A 21,532-nucleotide genomic window follows, 5' to 3' on the forward strand; every position below is an offset into this window, starting at 1 on the left:
CAGGGGGATCATTTCATAAGGTATCTAAATGTCTAATCACTATGCTGTGTACTTGAAACTAATATAATATTGTATATTAACTGTAACTTAGAAATTTAAAAAGTAAAAAAGGCTAAACCCTTTGCTGAGACTGCCTGTTCCTGTAAAAAGACTGCAGTGACATCTACTAGCCACCAGATGGAACCATAGAGGAATTACACATCCAAAGAGGAATTACACACGCTTTACAATAAAAGTTATAGTGAGTTTCGTGGCAGCATCAGATCTTCCCCACCACAAAAATTGTAGCTTGAGCACTATTGTAATAAATCAAATATCTTCATCAGCTACTCAAAGTCTGAGTCTGAGTACAGTCCCAAATTAATGATCAACTCTCTATGGTTCCTGACAAAACAATCAATGTATTTCATATACTATACATAGTTAGGCAGCCAACTAATATTTTAATGCAATGACCTGAACTCAGATTAGAGCTTTTAATATCATCACATTCTGCATGACCAGGGTAGGTATCAACCTCTACAGAGTGAATCCAGCAGAACTGTACTTGGTTCTATTCTGAAGACAGCACTTCCACATTGAGCACTTGTGTGAAAAGTTTTATCAAATTTGTATTCATGGTAAGAACATCAACTTTAGCACAGAACATGCTCATTAAGATTAGCTCTTAAAAGGTAATGGCCTTTTGTTTTTGCAATAGTTGTTTAGTCATATAATTTTCCCCTTTGAGATTTTTATTTATTGCTCTTCATTTAAATTGTAAAATAGTCGTGATATATTACTTTCCAAGTGCAAATATTTTCTGAAGGAAGAAAAAAGCCAATGGTGGATATATATCATTATTATACATTTGTCAAAAGGCTCGGTTGATTGGAGCGTCGTCCCATACACCAGAAGGTTGCAGGTTCGATTTCCGGTCAGGGCACATGATCCCCGGAGGGGCGAGTACAGGAAGCAACTGATCAATGTTTCTCTCTCTCACATGTCTCTCCCCCCTTCCTCTCTCTAAACATATCCTCGGGTGAGGATTAAAAAAGAAAATTCAAAGAAGGTACACCACCAAGAATAAACCCTGAAGTAGACTTTGGATGATGATGATGTGTCAGTGTGGGCTCAATGACGGTAACAGATGTACCACTGTAGTGCAGGATGTCAACACTGGGGGAGGTTTGCATGGGGGTGGGCAGGTGGTATACTGGAACTTCCTGTACTTTCCATTCAATTTTGCTGTAAACATAAAATTGCTCTAAAAAATAAAGCCTATTTCTTAAAACAATAAAGTGGAGAAAAACAACAAATGTCCCTTGGGAACATTTTTCCAAAAATGGTGTTATCTTACCTGAAGGAAAAGAATATGTACCAAATAATTTTTAAAAGTCTATTTTTTTTTTTTTATACCAAATCATGGGTTAGTTGACTCTCTTTAACAGGTCTTAGTAGAGGCTCAGGAACAGGAGCCAAGTGTTCTGAATGGACTGACACAGGAGCTGTTCGCTAGCAGGTTGATTCAGGATGCTTCCTAGGAAAACCACATTTCCCTGTAGCAAGGACTTGGGCGCTACACACATTGGTTTTTTCTTTACTCCCTAAAATTGACTTGATTATGGCTTTGGAGCCTCAAAGTAAATAGTTACTATATTAGATAAGACATGCTGCTATGAAAGGACCTCAGGGTCACACTACTTACGTTGTGGCTGTGGATAAGGTGGTACCTGGGTGTGCATATGACCTGGAGCTGTGGGAAGATGAGTTGTGGCAACATTTGGGTTAACATTTCCATGCATTAAGAAACCTGGAGGTGGAGGATTTTCTCCCTAGGAAATAAGAACATGGTAAAAAAAAAAAAAAAAGGATTACATTTGGAACCAAGAATCTTACCCGATGGATTTATCATCTCAGAAATGGAATTCTATTTAAATAATACTTTATTGTGTAAGAAACATTAAATTTTGCACATTCTATCTTCTTCAGAGCACATTTTCTGAGCAACACATTGTAAGTGATTTAAAGATCAGACAGGTTCAAAGTAATAATTGCAATGAATGACTACAAATGCGAATAGCCTCATAAAATAGTGTCATTGATATTTAAGTCACCAGGATTTTCCATCTCTACATATTCCATCCACTATTCCACACTTTGAAAATGTAAGTATAAGTGCCACAAGGGAAGGCTGCTTCTCTTCAATTTCTGCAATGCTCAAAAAAAAGTAGAAAGAACAAGAAAAAAGAAAATCTTCAGTGAAATCAGATTTAAATCATTGTTAGGACCTTGGTTGATGTTTTTCTCGCTCAAGTCAATTTAGAACTGCAAAGGAGGAGAGACAGATAAGAAAAAGAAATTAATTGTGTTAATAACTGCGTCTTGCATCCTAAAAGCACTCAAAAGCAATAAGCAGGTGAAGAGACGGGCGGAGGGGAACTTGAGAAAGCAGGGTAGAAAATATATAACTATATATATATATATTTAGGTGAGCAGAGTTCTGCTCTAGGAGGAATAATGAAGGATATACCTGTGTGTCAGAGAGAGAGGCAGCAGGTGGATGGCTGGGAAGGGCGGTAGGAGTTTTGTTACTCCAGGTAGTGACAGTAGGGGCAATTCTAACCTGAATTGAACAAAGAAACACCAATCACAGAAAATAAAAAATGAAAATGTTAAAAGGGAAAAAACAAACAAAAGGCATTAATAGCCATATGCAAAGTGAAACATTAAGAGCAGCAAGATGACATATTAGTCAGGCAAATGCTTTCAAGGTAGCCGGGATTCCAAAAGAAAAACAGATATTTACAATGAAACAAGGGGAGGGAGGCAGTAGAAAAATCAATATGAAAACCTAAATTAAAGCACAAAAAACAATGCCAGTCAAGTGTCAAGAATAAGGAGGGAAGGCTAGGTCCTGTAAGTAGGGAAGGAAAGAACACATTCTGAGAAAAAAGGTAACTGAGTAAAAGTTATTCTGAAGCATTAATAGTATTCATGCTATTAGTTCTGTAAACATACTGCTGTAAGTTCCCTTTTCTAGATTTCATTAGAGCCACAAAAGTAAAATTAGTCCCATATGAGGCTTAGAATCATACAGAGGCTACTAAAGAATACTTAGTCTAATTCCCATCTTTTACCATTGAGAAGGCCAAGGCCAGAGAAATGAAGGGGCTTGCAGAGGTCCACACAACTCACTGGTGAAGGAGCTAGAAATGATTCCAGGTCTCCTGATTCCCAGGCCAGGGTCTGCTACACTATACCGTGTTGCTTACCCTGGAGTCCAAAGGTTTTCAATTTTTTTTTTCCAGCCATCAAAATCTTTTTTGTCAAGTAAATCTTCATAGAAACTCCAATACATAAACAATTAATAGCAGAGATGTGCTGGTCCAAATGGTAGTAGAACTCCTATGAAGCTGGTCTCCTTTTCATCCTTTTACTCCTGCCTGTAAACATCCCTTAAAACCACAAGCCACTGTCCTCATTCAGCATAGCATAAGCTTTAATCATGGCTCAGCGGTAGAGCATAGACCTATGATCCAGGAGATCGAAGGTCGATTTCCAGTCAGGGCACATGCCTGGATTGTGGGCTAGATCCCAGGGCAGGCAGGAGGCAGCCAATCAATGATAACTTTCTCATCACTGATGTTTCTCTCTCTCTCTCTCCCTCTCCCTTTCTCTCTCTGAAACAAGCAAATATATTATATATTTGTTTCTATATATATATATATATATAGAAAAAAAGGAAATCACTGCTTAATTTATGGTTGAAAAAGAGTAAATACTCTCTTCTCCCAATGTAGAGAATGCCTTACTTCAGTATTCTGAAAGACAGTGTGGTCCATCTCACAATGCTTAGGAGTTCTAGTCCCAAAGTGCCAATTAATTAGCCAGACAATCCTAAAAAATTCAAGCTCTATGTCTTCAAACTCTGGTTGGTTGCTTGACCTCTCCACCTCTGTTTTCCCAGCCATTACCTGATTTGCCCTACCTATGTCATAGACTTTCCAAGTCTAGCTTAATCTCCACAAAAGTGGAAAATTTAATGTTTTGTTTACCAATATACCCATGATAGGTAGAATAGTCACAGTAGGCTCTCAATAAATATTTGTCAAATAAATGAAAAAACAAAACTGTTAAAACAGAGAGTACTCTGGTTATATTTAAAATGCAATCTATCCTGATTTAAGTAGTCACCAAAAGTACAATAGACCAAAAAGCATCATTTGATTTTTAAAATTTTTTTCATAATTTTATATTTACTTTGCTACAGTGAAATGTAAGAAAGACACTGTCAATTCTATCAGCAGTTTGTTCTATTTTAAAATGGGCATAGTAAAAAAATAATAAAACTTTGTTTTTAATCAAGACCACTTATTACTTATGAAAATATACTTTCCCTTTAAGAACATTAAGGTTATCTGATGGTCTAGAAACATAAGTCTCTACATGAAATAGTAAAAGACAAAAGGGCCACATTTTATGCCACTAAATGTTTGGTAATTTTAATTTAATAAATAAGTTAATAAAAAATATTTAATCATCTTCACATTCTCTGTGACCTACAACTTCATAAACCTCTGATCACTCAATTTTCTCTAATATCCAAGCTGTCCCTCCACCAAAAGTGTGTATTCTCAATATTCCCTATCATGCTGATACAGAAGACATAGTAAACCTACACTAATGATTCAGAAAAGAATATTCAAAACAAGATTATTTTCTAAAAGTATTTTATAAAATTATCCACAAAATTGTTGCCACCACTTTACTTATAGTTTGCTAGATGAATCAAATTGTAGAAGTTTCAAGAACAAAGTTTGAGTGATGGAGAAATTAGAAATCTCCCTGGAGAGCTTAAATTTGTATCTAAAATATAATCTACTGAACTGGATTAAAGGAATAATTTAAAAAATAGATCTTAAAAAATAAAAAAAATTAAAAAACACACAGATCTTAAATACAACTTTGAAGAATATTAAAAGTATAACTATTAAAACAATATGCTACCCAGTTTATAGCAGATAAGGTCTCTTAACCAAGAAACTTTTTTAAAACACTAATTTGAACAGAAATACATAAATGTTCCTACTTAATCTCGACCATATCACTCACATGGGGATAATATTGTTGAGTTGCGACTCTTGGCATCTGTGTGTGGCCAGCAATTGGTCCAGGCCTGCCCTTGGGCAGCTGCTGCCTCTCATAAGGTATTTTAGATGATTCCTGTCCTGGTATAGGCTCTCCTTGTGCTCTACAAAGTCTGTCACGAAGCTGCACAATATTTGGCTATAAGAAGCAATGGAAGAAAACAATGCAAATTGTTAGAGTTCACCCAAATATATGACAACATGTTGATTTTCTTAAAGTACAGTGGGACCTCAGTTTTTGAACTTAAATCATTCTGGAAGGCTGTTTGAGAAGCGATATGTTTAAAAATCTAATCATTTTTCCCCATTAGAAATAATGTAAATTGAATTAATCTGCTCCAGACCCCTACACTGTTCTCACAATTTTTCTTTTCACTTTTGTGCTGTCACTAACCTTCTTAGGACCATGGTGACTTACTATATGTATTTAATAATAATCAGCAGCCACAGACTCCTCGGGGGGCCACCTGATCCCTGATGGCAACCCCAGATGTCACCTGGCCTGTCCATTCCCACCTTTTACCTCGACCCTTGGCAGGAGGAGGGGTGGGGTGGGGCCAGCAGGCCATCAGCCAGGTGGGCAGGAGGGCCCTGGCCTGAGTGGGGGTGGGTGCTGGGAGTCCTTCAGGTGGGTGGGGGGAAGAGGTGGACTTGGAGTCATATGGGTGGGGTAAAATTTAAGAAGATAATAATAATAAGCATCAACAAAAGCCAAAAACCACAAAAATATTCACAGTACAATTTCCTGAGATGTTAATAAAGCGAGTTTAGCAGTAAACTGACTCATACTCGCTCATTCTCTCCTTTGTTTGTTGCCTGAGACACGAGGGACTGGTCATACAGGTATGAGCATGAAAGCCTTGTTGGGTTGAGATCCAAAGTTTTGTTCGACAACTGAGACTTTTTTCCCATGACCAACTTGGTAGAGAACCAAACTGTTTAAGATGGGAGAAGTTTGAGAACAGAGGTTTGACTGAAAGCTAGATCAGTCATGTATTTGTTCACATGCTGTGTATTCTACAATAGACCTTGGCACATTAGATTCTAACATCATTCTAATACTCAAGACTTGACACCAAAGGTCCACTATATACAGTATAACTTGTAATTTAACTGAGGCAGTGATTTGAATTATGCCTACCACATGGTAGCATGCAAGAGCAATGTCACTTCTCATCACTGCTCTTTTGTTGTTTTCTTGTAGTTGAGTAAGGCTCACAAATCACAACTGTAGTTAAAAAATATAACTTTGTTTCTTTGTAGGAAAAAAAGTCCCCAAAAGAGAATCAACTGCTAAAGATGGTGATGACAGAAAATGATGATCTAAGAAAGAGATAAAAATTGGTTTAAAAAGATGTTTGAAATAAAAGAGTAAGATGTCAAAGAAGCTTTACAAATCTACAACTATACAGATCTACAGCATGAGCTGGCTATATACATGTTCTATATTAACAACAAAAATGCAATGTTGAACTGTTTCAGCAAGAATTCATTTTACTATCTTTAAAAACTATACATTTTTATAAATTCATGTCATTTAAACATTTTAGATATTCTTTATTGTCTTTTATGGAGGATAATTGTATACTATAATGATAGCACAAAGTCTCAGGACATATTCCCCAGAAAACACTAAGGGTCCACTGAGATACATAATAGGAAGTAACATTAAGATTATGATATTTGTATAAAGAATGTTCTTTAAAAGTCCAAAGAAAATAATAAGAATAATGTAGAAAAAATGTATGTGGTTATAAATGGTATTGAAAATAGAGTTTAATTCTTTTTTCGTTCAATCCTCACTGAAGATATTTTTTCCATTGCTTTTCAGAAAGGGGGGAAGGGGGAGGGGGAGGGGGAGAGAAACATCGATGTGAGAAAGACACATTGACTGGTTACCTCTTACACCCGCCCCAACCGGGGCCGGGGATTGAGCCTGCAACGGAGGCACATGCCCTTGGCCATAACTGAATCCAGGACCCTTCAGTCCGCAGGCTGATGCTCTAACCACTGAGCCAAACCGGCTAGGGCAAGAGTTTAATTCTAAGACTAGAAGATCTAAAGATCTTAGGTTAAGTCAGCCTTAAAATAAAAAAATAAAAGGGTCTTATAGCTCAGTATAAAAATGAAATCTGCCCTAGCTGGTGTGGCTCAGTTGGCTGGAGCATTGTCCCATTCACTGAGGGGTCTCGGGTTCAATCTCTGGCCCAGTAGGGGCATGTGCGGGAAGCCCCAGTTGGGTGGGTGCGGGAGGCAACCGATCGATGTTTCTTTCTCTCTCTCTCCTCGTCTAAAAAAGAAAAAAAGAGACCTTATTAAGTAAACAGTCATATAAAACTAATAAGCCAAACTCATCATAAAGACTAAGTTTCTATTCTACCTAATATGCTCATTAATAATTTAGAAAGATATGAGCTATCTCCTACATGTAAGTGTATATAAAACCAACTGGAGAGTCATACCTCCACAGTCCTGGAACACAGATGTGTTTTTACTCAATGAATTTATTGATAATTCCCTAAAACAGAAAAAATACTGAAAACAATTTTAACTTTAAAAATCCATAAAAACAGAATAAAATTTACAATAAAAAGTATAAAAATAAAATGCCTGCAAGGCTCAAAATTCAGCTCTGTCAGATACAGAGTGTAGTTATAAAAACTTTCCTCAAACTCCACCCTGACTCCCGTACCCTATTAAGGGTTTTAGGGTTCCCACTTCTGTGCTCCCACAGCACTACCTCTATCACAGCACTCTGAACTTTTGGAATTCCATGTTTATTCATCTACAGTCATTTTGAGTTTGGAAACTCCCTCAGAGAAAAGATCTTGGCACTCTTGTTCACTGTATACTCAATTACTTATTGAACTGAATTAAAACCAATACCAATGAAAAGCCTCAGTGTTATTGCACACCAAATAAAGAAACTAAATTAGGACTGTAATATAATTCTCTCTGCCTTGAATACTTTAAAAATATACTTACCCACAGATGGAATCAAACTGAAATGGCATATAGAATGAACTTCTTTGCTAATACCTAGGATGGAACTTGTGGTAATTTTAAAATTACAACCCACTAGTCTGATTAACTATTAACATTTATAGCTTTTCAACATAGAAGATTCCTGCAAAGGACCTTCTACACAGAATTAGCATTTGGTTTAAAAAACAAAAAGTTGGTCCTTTCCCCATTTATTTTCCTCAAATACTATGCCCCTCTGTACAAAGGGCTCTATCACACTACAAGAGCATCCTATCTCTCTGACACAGCTTGGACACACCTAAAATGATCCTGAAAGAGATAACATTCACCTACAGTCAGGTGACAGAAACTCAACCACTTCAAAACATTCCATCTACTAGTATGTTTATGTTTAATATTGAGTTTATGTTTAATACTATGTTTAATACTGTGTTTAATCTACTGAACTCACCTTACACATATATTAAAAAAAGAAAAATGACCAATCCTAATTACCTGGTTGGTGCTTTCAGGAAGAAAAGCCAAGGCTGCAGCAATACTGCCCTGGGCTGCCAACAAATTGGCATACTGACTCATCTTCTCAGCCAAAAGAACTCCTACAGTATTAGTGTCCATGGTCTGGGTGAGTTGTACAGCTTTTCGTAGGATAACAACTTTCTCAATCAGATCCTAAATGAGAAAAAGAAGGGAGAGTAAAGGAGAAAGAGATACGAAGATGTGTATGAGAGGAAACAGGAAAAGACAAAGAGTTAGTAAGATTTCCAAAACCTACTAAAAATGCAGTACTGATCACCATCTCTCTTAGAAAGGTCTGGAATAGTTGACCACCATTTAGGTAACTAAAGAAGTAAAGGGGAAGGAGGTCTCTTATTAATAGGTCATAGGTTACCACCTTCTAAACATCCTTAAACTGCCAGATACTTGTGAGCTAAAACAGGCAAATATCCAAAGTGAAAATGATAGGCAGATGTCCGAAGACAGAAACTTGGGTTCCAGCAGGTAAAGGAGAAACTATGAGTGAAAACATCACACTACCTATGTTATTAAAACAGTACTACGAGGTAACTTCCAAATGGGCTTACCATTTCAACCCAAAGTTTCTCATGTTGTTCTTCAATACCAAGTCTTTCAAAAATGGAGAGCTATGCTTCAGGTATAAAGCACAAGAATATCCTACCTATCTGCCCTTCATAAGTACACAAATCCAGAAGTGTGAAACAAGTGTGTTTTCTCTCAGAAACACATAGAAGGAAAACCTTGATTTCCTACCAGATTTTCAGTTTCAACAGAATGATCTTTAAAGCAACAACCCTACTGAAAAAAAAAACTCTTTCCAGAAAGAAAAATAAATATTAGACTGAAATATCGTTAAGATTCTGATTAAATGCTTAGGGGAAAAATTAGATACATAATTACTCAGCGCCTGAGAATAATTTTTTACTCCCTCACTTGTTCATATATTAGTGCTACACGGGATTACACTAACCTCTTCCTTTTCATTACCCTTAACCATGAAGATTCTCTATTGGTACTGGGGATGCCTCCCATTTGTTACCCCACATTGCTTCTTTCTTTGCCCAAAGCAGAGAGGGTCACTAGAGGCAGAGAGGAGCATGAGGAAGACATAAAGCAAGAGCTGTTTTCATGCTCTTGCCACCCAATAAACTACCAAATCACAACCTTGATCTCACAAACAGATGCAAACCCAATTAACTGTCCCACCATCTCAAACTTTGTCTCCTCAAATACAGCAATAAATATACATAATTATCCAACAAAAGAACTTCTAAAATGTAAATAGGTAAGGGTGAAAGCAATGAACTTCTGGAACAAATCAATTTCCAGGCTATAAGCAGGGTGAAAGACAACTAACAAGGAAGCACCCTTTGTTCAAAGATACTAACCTGAAGGGACAAAGGGTTGCTTCCGTCTTGAGCTTTAGTCCAACATGCAACTAATTTCTCTACATTCCCTGCACAAATATAGCAGAGACATGCCTGAGTCTGCAGGAGGCTATCACCTTCACTTTCAAGTCTGGTTCCCAAAAGATCTACAGGTCAAGAGGAAAACAAAATAAAATTATACACAAAGCAATCCGGATATGAGATCATGAGCAGCCCAATAACATTTCCAGAAGAATGGATTAAATTTTACAGCCAGTAAGCAGCCAGTAGACAAAATCACTGTCATGTAAATGCTCAGTAAATATTTGTCAAATGAATGAAAGTGTATGACAAATTGTATATAATGAACAACTTCATGAAATTCTATACCTAGCTGTATATTGGATTTACATTAATTATAGAAAAAATAATGGAATAAAAAATAATAAATATTTGTACAGAAAAATCCTAATAAGCATTTAACTTCATTTCATCACACCATATGCTTTTATAAGTAGCAATCTAAAATATGGCATATTTGGAATAAACATCAATGACAGCTAGGATTACTATAAATTATTTATAATAATAAAGTTAATATCTTGTCATTTTCACATTCTTATAATACTTTTAAGGTATCAAATTGCTGCTCCTTCTTATACTAGGCAGCCTGAAGTTTCTGTTCTTACAAAAAATAAATATTACTCCTTTGTCACCAGTTTAGTCATGGCTTTCAATGGTAATTTCTACTTAAATGTTAAAATTATTAATTCTATCAAGCTAACATTTATTAAGTGAGAGATGATTACGTGCCATTGTACATATGAACAGACTAAGGCTTAGACAGTAATTTTGTCTAGGTCATATAGCTAGTAAGTGGCAGAGGCAAGATTCCAAGTCTGGTCTGTCTAAAACCAAAATCATTAAACAGTATTATTAAAAATAATGATTAGATATGGAGAAGTAATGTAGTTAATAATTCTGAAAAACACTCAAATGACAACGCCTTTTTCTTATTTGTGATTGGTAGATTTATGAAAATTTCTAATAATATTGGTCAATTTTACTTATAATATACTATGCCATACATGCAATATAAAAGCTCATTTTCTTACCACAAAGGGCTGAAAACTCATCAGGTTTAGCATAAGTCAATACTGCAGCTAAAGCCTCTCTCCAATTTTTAAGGTCACAAGACTCAACAATCTCCCTCCAGTTCTTCATCACCACTGCAGTAATTAGCTTGGGAAAGGAAAACAAAGGGAAAATTAAAAGCCTTTCATATATTAAAAAAAATTAACTCTGGCTAATCAATCTTATCTTTCAAAAACTATTATGCATAGTATTTCATGTAGAATAAAGCAGCAGCAAAGTGAAATATATCCTTGAACCAAATGACATAGAATATAGTATTATTTTTCTTCAAAAAAAAAAAAAAAAAAAATCACATAAACATACTTTATAAATTTCTGAGAAGGAAAAGTATAGAGCCTTATCAATGTAGAGGGGATAAATGGTGATGGAAAAAATTAAATTAAAAAAAAAAGTTTTATCAAAACGTTTAACAGGAAGACATGACCTGGTCTGATGGATCAAGAAAAACTTTCTGAGCATATAGACATTTGAAATATGAAGTCAGAATTAACTTCATCAAGAAGGAATAAAAATCCCAGGCCAAGGGAATACTAGGTGGAAAGACCTGAGAGAAAGACACATGGAGTATGTAAGGAACTGACAGGCGGCCAGTGTGGCTAAAAGATAACAGGGGAGAAAGTGACATGAGACAAGGCTGAGAAGACTGATGGCAACCAATGCTGGAAGGACTAACCCTGGGACAACTTTTATTAAAAGAAATTTAATAACATCAAGCAGGGGCTTAAAAATGTTTAGACCCTCTGCACCAGAAATTCCTTTCCTAGGACTACAGCCTCATTAAATAATTAGAAATCCACACAGATCTATAGGCATAACAAGGATGTTTATCACTAACTTATCTGTATTAGGAAAAATGTTATAATCTACCTAAACACCTCAAAATAAGGGAAATAACATATCCTTGCTATAGAATATTATAGAACAATTAAAAATTTTGTAAGAATCTTTAAAGACATGGAAAAATGTTTGCAATGTAAGTGACAATATCTGTAACCAAAACCACACATATATACATATATGATCCTGATTCTTTAAAAGTTCTACAAATATATAGAAAGAGGTATGAAAAATTGGAGCCAACTTGATTCAGAGGTACCAATCTGATGGAAGAATTAGAAGATGTTAAATTTTTATCTTTAAGCTTTTCTATGTTCTAGCAAAAATTTCCTACAATAAAAAACATCAAAAGTATAACTCATTTTAAAAATTATATATGCAGAGAACAAAAATTAGAATAATCATGCCAAACTATCATAAATAACTATTTCTGGGTACATAAATTATGGATGGTTTTTTTTGTTCTTTACTGTTTTCCGCATTTCAATCATCTACAATAGCAATTTTCAACTGATGTGCCACAGGAGGCACATGGATGTGCCACAAAAAATTTTAAAACATAAAATACCTAACTATTTAGTCAGGAGCACTGCTCTCTTTCCCCTTAGACTGTCAAATAAAAAAATGACAACAGCCAACATAATAGCTGTCAGGTGTGAATGAATCAAAATTATATCTACTTTTTTTTGTCAGCTCATAAGAAGAAAAAGGTTGAAAATCGCTAATCTATAATAAGAGTATATGCTTTTATAATCAGATAAAAGTTATTGTTTGCTCATCTATTTTTAAAACATACCCTGGTAATTTTGCTTTGGGATTTTGCGAAGTATTTTTTCTGGGTTCGAGCCAAGAGTTCTTGTCCACCAGCTATGGCCAATATTATAGCATCAGCCATGCGGTTATCATGTAAACAGAGGTCAACAGCACTCTCAAAGTTACCCGTCAGCAAAGCCTGAGTAATTAAACCATCAATATCTGTAATAAGGAAATAAAACACCCAAGGTTAAAGATTTTTGTTGCAAGAAAAAATACTACACATATCAACTTTTACATGCACACACAAAGGAGAAAAAAACCCCACCAATTTCTGAATATTACTGGTGATTAATTTCTAACACAAGCTTTTGTGATTTATGGAAATATACCAAGAGCATGTAAGTAAAATCAAGTAAAATAATATGTTTTCCAGAGCACTTACACTGGAGTAATAAAGATTATACAGTTTCCATCACATAGGTATCAGAACATTCCATCAGTTCTAAGGCATAATTACACATATAAATGGTAGCTCAGTTCTTCTTTTCAACCCTCTATCACCTGTGACAAAACATTTCTAACTTACACTTAAGAACTATTTGCTTTCAAATGGTTAAAAAAAAAATTTAGAAGTCAAAACCAATAGGTACTTACCCCCACTGATGGAGATGTTAAATGGTCCTCCAGCTGAAGGTAGAAATTCAGATTTTTGTTTTTCCTCTTTAATGTGCTAAAGAAATGAAAGGGCAACAATTTACCAGAATGAAATTGTGGAATAATTTTCTAGCAGAACAAAATTTATATATAATTATTCCCCTATTGACTGGATGACATGCCAAGTTATTCCAGAAAAGTGCTCTGATCCAAGTTTACACTTAAGATCTATGACTTCCCTATGGATTAACTCCTATTATACAATCATAAATAAAATCCAAGATCACTGGAAGTAATACATACATATCCATTATTTGCTCAGAAGTAACTGAAGCTGAAAAATCTATGTTTTCTTAGATACCTCAACTAAAATATCTTGAAGTATGCAAAATAATGTGCTTTTACCATACTATACTTAGATTTTAAAACAACTCTGCTTCTACACATCTAAAATTTTCTGTCCACTAGCTTTAGTTATAGGGTCTTTTTGCTTTGACTGAATTAGTCATGGAAAAAAAAATATTTTGGTGTCCTTACATAAATGCAATATAAACACTGTTTATGAATATACTATAATTATAGATTTTATGTTCTCTTTAATTACTCATATCCAGAAGAGCAGTTTAGTCTGGTAAAAATATATATAGTTCTGCTATAAATTTCTGAGACTACATATAAGACTGAGTAAATATAAATTTAATTATTTTTTTTCTTTAGGAGAAAAGAGGTATAATGGAGGCATATTGCTGGCAAATACTTTAAATGCCTCTTTTTGCATAAAAATTCAAAAAAAGACAAAAAATATATCAAAGAGATGACAGAAAATTTTAAAGAAAAGCGCAAGTGTCTTTCACAAGATAAGACTTATCTTCTGTCCTTGTGTTACCTACACATCTGAATGTAAAAACACCTAGTATTCAGAGTCAGGGGCATTTTCGGATTGGGTAATTTTAGTGCAGAGCACAGCATACTACATGTAAATGATGCTTAATTGGTTAATATGCGCTATTACAGGAGAATAACTATAATGTTAATTCTTTGACCAACTAAAGAGAAGCATTTTAGGATTAAAAAACTCAAATAAAAGACTATCAAAAGTTAAGTTATTCACATTAAGGAATAAATCAGATACTGACTTGATTATATTCACTAACAAACTCACCAAAAAAAACCCTTTTTTCTTTTAACTCACAATTTTTCAAATTTGCTTTCTAAAAACAATTCAAACACCTTTACTTATGAACTGCTGAAATATACATAAGACCAAAAAATGCACCATTTATTACATGCTGAGTATCTTCAATGTGTAATTTACTATGTTTGATAAACAAATAGCATCACCAAGATAAAGGAGAAAATTTTATCTCCTTAAACAAAATTTTTTCAAATACTCTGAAAGTACACAATGGTGAATACTGTTTTATTAAATACACATTATTTTTATTACTTCATGAGTGTATTTCCAAATGATCATCTGTTTTGATAATAAAGTTAATCTAGTTATACATAAATGAAAGTACATTTCTTTAAAGTATCCTACAATTTTGTCTAGATATTCTCAAAATTAGTTCAAATTTTTTTGTAAGATTTTACCCATATCCTTTATTCTCAAGTTAAATAAATACTAGGAAGACCTACTTCTAAGAAAGATGTTTTTTTATAATCATCTTTTAATAGTCTAAATTTATTGACGAATTATGTTTATAAGAGTAAAAGAAGTTAGTAAGAAACATTCCATAGTCAGGATATCCCATACCACAAAAAGCAATGAAAAAGTCAAAGATGAGATGAGAAAAAAGAACTTGTTGGTTAATTTTCTAAGACAAAATATAATTAAAAAGCAAAAGTAATTACAGAATTATTTATTAGTGGTTAAAAAAACCCAGAAAATTAAAGGGAAAAATATTAATGGTACAACTCTGTGTTCAAGGATTCCTTTAAATTAACTAATTTAAAAATTGTCAATTACAGCTCAGAATACACTTATAATAAAGCATGACAATCAGTTTACTTAGTGAAATAGTCTTTACTTGAAATCAAAGTTTAAGAGACTAATTCAGAAGCCTATGTCACTGACAGTGGGCCCTAAATTTTAATGTGCCAAGAAAAAGACATTAACTTTACATATAATGCACTATGTATGGATTTCTGAATAAAATCTCTTTTCAGTTTGAAATGCTAACATCCATCTGACCAAACGAAGTCAACTGCACATTAACTGTTAATTTTAAACCATATAATTCAGAAGCTAGGTCAGAGAACTAAAGATTTCAGAGATGATACTTCAGTCAAACTAGCAAACAGATTCCTACCTTAAACATCTCTAAGAAAACAATATACACTCCATCTTTACTTTGAAACAAGTAGTTAAGAAAATTTTCCATATTTCAACGTGAGATAAACAAATAGCACATATTTTCCAATGTAATTAAAAATGAAAAAAAAAAAAAATAAGTACCTCTCCCAAGAGCTGCTCTTCAGCAGCAGGGCTCTCCTCCCCATCACTCTGTGCTACTTGGTCAGAGTCTTTAAGAGCCTTTAGTATACAAAACAATTGCAGAGGAAGTTGAAGAATGTAGCATTAAAAGGTTATTAGTGAATAAGGAAGACAAATGAACCAATAAACAACATTCAGAGCTAGTTTAATCATAAGAAGCAACACTAAGTAAATTTATTTCAGAAACACCATTAGAAGAAAAGCAAAGGACTTTTATGGCTGAGACCTTCCCTTTCTTTCCTACTACATGTCCCCTCAGCAACAAAGATCTTAACCTTAAGTATCTGAGCAGTCATTGATTTCATTTTTCCTCTTTTGTGAAATTCATATGCCGTGAAGAGCAAGGAATGCTCTACCAGCTAAATGTATACTATTTTAAAATGAGAATTTATTCACTTATTAAAATATCTACAATCAGCATTTATTTTTACACCATAAAGCAATAAAACAGACAAATTTCTTAAATTACATTTCCTTCTTTGGTATCACCTAAACCAAAATTTTAGAAGGTAGTTATTTTTAAAGGCCTTCTTACCACATCGGGTCCATCCACTTTGTTCAAGGCCAAAGCAATCTGAAATAAAAACAACAACTCACCTACTAAATGGAATTCTATTTCAAGATACATAGCAAACATTCACTTCTTATTCCATTCTCATTGGGAAAAATCCACAACAGCTCAGATCAGGAACAGTGTGTTTAAGAAAAGAATACAGTCTGCGCAGAAATGATTCTCAATGGTTCTAGTTTCAATCACAAGAAGTTCCATTGCTCACATGTCACCTCACTCTGCTGTTCAATGACAAAACTAACTTCCAAAACAAGCACTTTCTCTTCTACTTTGTTTTAATTAAAATTATTTAAAAAATATATTTCTTCAGGTACTCACTCTGGAAAGAACTGCTATTAGAAGTATTTTGACAATCAAATTCTATTTCCTTAGTTTCTGCTATCTGGTATGCAGTAACATTTTCATATTAATCTCTTAAAAACCTAAAGAAGTTATAGCATCCATCAAGAAGAGTAGACTAATAGTAAAGTCAAATATAAGAAATCTAACGGAATGATCAAAGACACATAGCCAATAAGCTGTGGGGCTGTGATGTGAACCCAAGACTGTCTGACATCAAAGGGGTGCCCATCTTTAACGTGCTTGGCACTCCTAGAGTGTCCAGTATCCAACCTATACCACATATGTGACAACTCTGCAATGCTATAAAAACTTTAGTCGTTTTCAAAGCATGACAAGAGCTAATATAAATTACACAAAGAATCTACAATATTTTCTTCAAGGTTTCCAAAGTTAGCATTTCTACTGCTGTTCATGTCAACATTGTGAAATAACAATTAAGCCTCTCTTAGAGAAGAAAACTATGAAACTGTAATACAACTTCCTCTCTTTAAAAGGGAATATTTTTTTAAACTAAAATGATACGCAGTCTCTTGGACTTTTTGTTTATTCAGGTTCAGTGCAATAAATCAACCTTATTCCAAAATATTTACTAGTTACTTGTTAGCTGGAAGAACTCAATACACAGTTTGGGAATTGTGGGCCAAAGGCATAAACAGCTAGGGGGGAAAACTGTGATAGCCTGAAATAGCGTGCTGTTTTTCATCACTTAAACTGTGTTTCCCTCTCTCTCTCGCCCAAGGCCATTGGTTACACACTCTCCTGAAAATCTGTGTTATTTCCAGTGATTGAGGTTCATAGCCTCTTACTGTTCAAAGCCCAATCTTCCCTGACACAGCTCTTTAAACTGAAGCTGGTTCTGGCAGCTTCGAAATCCAGGTATAAAGTGGAATTTCATATTTAACAATATGTACTCAAAACTTTGGCAACTGAACACAAATTCTTATGAAATATTTACTGAATGATAGAACTTTATTTTTAAAAACCTATTCTAGCCCAGCCGGGTGTGGCTCAGCAGTTGAGCATCGACTTAGGATCCAGGAGATTGGGGTTTGATTCTCAGTCAGAGCACATGCCCAGGTTGTGGGCTCAAATCCCAGCAGGGGGCATGCAGGAGGCAGCCGATCAATGACTCTCATCATTGATGTTTCTCTCTCTCTCTTTCTCCTTTCCTCTCTCTGAAATTAATAAAGATATATTTAAATAAAATAATAAAAAAAAAAGTAAAACAAACACCTATTCTACATAAATATTTTACTTAAGCACCTTTTCACTTTTCCAAAAGTTTACCTTTTTTCCTAGGTCTTCTTTACTGTATCCTAGAAGTTGAAGGTATTTTCCACGAGAATCATCCTCAAAGTTTACCTTTAAAAAAGACATATTCTTGAAACAAAGACCTGCATATTAAGGCCTAGTTTTTAATTAACTGATCAAATTTCAATTAGAATTATTAAAAATACCTAATGACTACTATATCAACTAGAAGGTTCAATGTAAGAAAGAATCCAAAAAATAGTTTTCCTTTAAATACGTTTTAAAAAAATAATCACTATACTAGTAATTATTCTGGTTGAATAAAGCTTACTTTTAAACTATACTTTTTGTAACTGCAAACTAACTCTTGCCCAAAGGCTATATGGATGCAAAACTCACACTATGTGAACACTCAATATCCTAAAACTCTTTCCTAAAATTAATACTTGATAAAAAATATATAAAAATAAACTATAATCTTAGAATTTAACCTTACTATATTCAAGATCTTTTTTCTTTGGAAAATTCATTTTCAAGAACAGACATTCCAGCAGAGGCAAATCACCAACCAGAAAATTCTATTTGTTATTCTACTGTCATAAATGTTAACTCAGTAAAAAGGATGAGAAATGCCTCCAACCTCTCTCCCCTATACCTCCTCCACCTTTTCTCATTTTCCATTTATATAACTGGATCTACCACAAAAACTAAATATTTTATTATACTTATGTTTTTAGTATACTAAGCTCTGTGTTCTAATTTTAAAATAGATCTGGTGAATATTGTATCTTTCCCAGTTAAATACATCTATTGTATTGTTTTTTACTCATTAAAAAAGTACTTCATATTAGGCTTTTCAAAAAAGAGAAAGGAAGAACTCTTGACATAAAAAGTTAGGTCGTGTGCTCTTCATAAGGTTTCCTTAATTTCATCATGAGGTTCCTGACATCACATTCTTCCAACTGTTTCTTTAATAGAAAAACAGATTTAGAATATAATGGGAATAGTTAAATTTGCAGATAATGAAATAAAAGTATTTTAATACCAAATTTACCTTCAAAAAGGACCACACATTTTTTTCAAACTCCGACTGAGAAGCATCAATTTTTTTCTGACAATAATTGACAAAGCCTTGTGACTGCACGACCTGCTGAAGCTGGTCTGATCGGCTGAGGAATTCCTTTTCGGTTACAACCTGACTAATGAACACGTGCTGCTGCTGCTGCTCAGCTCCCTGCTGAGACTGCATTTTGGCATTCTCAAAGGTAACCAGTTTGCCTCCAAACTATAAAAGAACAAATGAACAAAATCAGTTTGAATCACAAGAATGTGGCCAGAAAGCATGCTATTATTGTAAACATGCTAACAGAAAGAACTGTGACCTAAATATATATCACTTTGGATAAAATTAGCTGACATACTCTCCCATACCCCACAACCTGACCCCAGTCTTCAATTATTACTCCTCTTCACAAAGCCCACCTTCTAGAAACAATGTACTACTTACTGTACCCCACAATTTCTTACTTGATTTTATTAGCTTCCACATACTCAATGCTACTTCTCTTCAAGACCCAGGCAAATGTCCCCTCTTCCATCCCAGATGCCTTCAGTGTATTATATATCTCTTTGATTCAACTATTAGTTATACGTATTTGCCTCACACTCTGTTTTAGAGGATGGCAGAATATGCAACTCTTGTAAAATATACCATTTGGCATAATGATCATTTTGAGCTAATGATGAGCAGGAGCAAGGCACTCTGACCTCTTTTCTTCCTGAAAGTAGGAGATGAAACTCCCGTATGAGAGCTGCTCTCTTTATACCAAGGGTAAAGCAGCATTCTTATCACCAGAGATGAGAGTTAAGGCCAAGAAAAATCTGTACAAACAGAACTTTTTAAATAACAATTATCTCCCTTTTGTGTCTATTTTTACTTTTCTACAATTGCCACCTGTTCAACCTAGTATATAAGCAATGAGGTTTTTCCACTTCGAGTCTTCATTTTCCTATGGAGCTTCCATGTACATGTAAAAGTCTGTATGTTTTTCTCCTGTTAATCTATTTTATGTCAATTTAATTCTCAGGCCAAGCCAAAAAACCTAGGAGGGCAGATACACAGTTGTGTGCCTCCTCTTTACTTACAAGGGAGGCTCTGTGTTTACTTTATATTTTATCACCTGAAGTACATAATATCTGCCTTGTATATAGCAAGTAGACAGTTAATATCTAATTAATGTGTTCATAAAAAATAAATATAGGTAAAGAAGGAAATACAAGACCAAATTTGGTTCTTTATACTCAGTAATTTTTATATAAGGATTATGGTCTTTATGCAAACTTATGTTTTATTTTTTAATTTTTTAAAATTTTTACTGATTTTAGAGAGAAGGGAGAAAGAGAGAAAGAGAGAGAAACAGAAACATCAATGTGAGAGAGAAACACTGATTGGTTGCCTCCCATACATGCCCTGACCAGGGATTGAACCCACAACCTGGGTATGTGCCCTGACCAGGAATCTAACCCGCCACCTTTTGGTGTAAGGACAATGCTCTAACCAGCTGAGCCACACCAACCAGGGCTACACACTTATCTTATTAAATATCTAATATATTCAAAGTGTTTCTTATGTCAGGCATAATAGGAAATACCAAGACATAAGAAAACAGAAACCACTATCCTTAAGAAACTTAACATGAAAATAAAACTGGCTACAACAGGCACAGATAAGACCACACATGATATGGAACTTCACAGAAGGGAAAAAGCATTGGGTTTTCCCAAGTTCTAGGGAAGTTTGAAAAGATTGAACCCAAAAGCAAGACCCAAACTGAGTTTTACAGGATTAGGTTTATTTAATTGGTTCTATGTAATATTAATGTTACAATGTTATATAATTATAATAATGTAAATGCTATTTGTTAGCCATCAGTTTTTAATTTTTTTTAGTTATTATTTTTTACTTATTTTTTTATCCTCACCCGAGGATTTTTTCCATTGCTTTTCAGAGAGAATGGGGTGGAGAGGGGGAGAGAGAGAGAAACATCGATGTGAGAGAGAGACATCAACTTGTTGCCCCCCGCATGCATCCCAACCAGGGCCAGGGATCGAGCCTGCAACCGAAGTACGTGCCCTTGGCTGGAATCAAACCCAGGACCCTTCAGTCCTTGGGCTAGCACTCTAACCACTGAGGCAAACTGGCTAGGGGAGCCATCAGTTTTTTACATCATCCAGAATAGATACATAAAACTTAAATATTGCTACTGAACATAATAAAACTATTTTTTAAATCTTAGTAATGTAATTTATAAAAATTAAAAGAAATAAAAAATTTGGAAAGGTAAAAACAGAAAATATAGTGCTGGCTGGGTATCTAGTAGGTTAGAGCATCATATCAATACACCAAGGTTCTGGGCTCAGTCTCCAGTCAGGGCACATACAAGAATCAACCAATGAATGTATCAATAAGTAG

General features: G+C 34.5%; 1 protein-coding gene across 13 annotated transcripts in view; it reads right to left on the bottom strand.

Annotated features, from left to right (window-relative positions):
• SEC31A (SEC31 homolog A, COPII coat complex component) overlaps nucleotides 1–21,532 on the bottom strand; it is a 67,780-nt gene that overhangs the window by 17,452 nt on the left and 28,796 nt on the right. For 11 of the 13 annotated variants that reach the window (XM_081162279.1, XM_081162268.1, XM_081162278.1 and 8 more), the window contains exons 11-21: nucleotides 19,115–19,345; nucleotides 18,097–18,171; nucleotides 16,432–16,470; nucleotides 15,858–15,935; nucleotides 13,400–13,475; nucleotides 12,786–12,964; nucleotides 11,113–11,239; nucleotides 10,019–10,164; nucleotides 8,610–8,783; nucleotides 5,095–5,268; nucleotides 1,688–1,814 (exon numbers count right to left, since the gene is read on the bottom strand). In XM_081162279.1, coding sequence (XP_081018405.1) covers nucleotides 1,688–1,814; nucleotides 5,095–5,268; nucleotides 8,610–8,783; nucleotides 10,019–10,164; nucleotides 11,113–11,239; nucleotides 12,786–12,964; nucleotides 13,400–13,475; nucleotides 15,858–15,935; nucleotides 16,432–16,470; nucleotides 18,097–18,171; nucleotides 19,115–19,345 — 1,426 coding nt within the window. Of the gene's footprint in view, nucleotides 1–1,687; nucleotides 1,815–2,512; nucleotides 2,606–5,094; nucleotides 5,269–8,609; nucleotides 8,784–10,018; nucleotides 10,165–11,112; nucleotides 11,240–12,785; nucleotides 12,965–13,399; nucleotides 13,476–15,857; nucleotides 15,936–16,431; nucleotides 16,471–18,096; nucleotides 18,172–19,114; nucleotides 19,346–21,532 lie in introns of all 13 variants that reach the window. The other 2 variants (XM_081162270.1, XM_081162271.1) reach the window with 1 other exon arrangement.

This window comes from Miniopterus schreibersii (genome assembly GCF_964146895.1).
Source record: "Miniopterus schreibersii genome assembly, chromosome: 1".
Classification (NCBI taxonomy): Eukaryota; Metazoa; Chordata; class Mammalia; order Chiroptera; family Miniopteridae; genus Miniopterus; species Miniopterus schreibersii.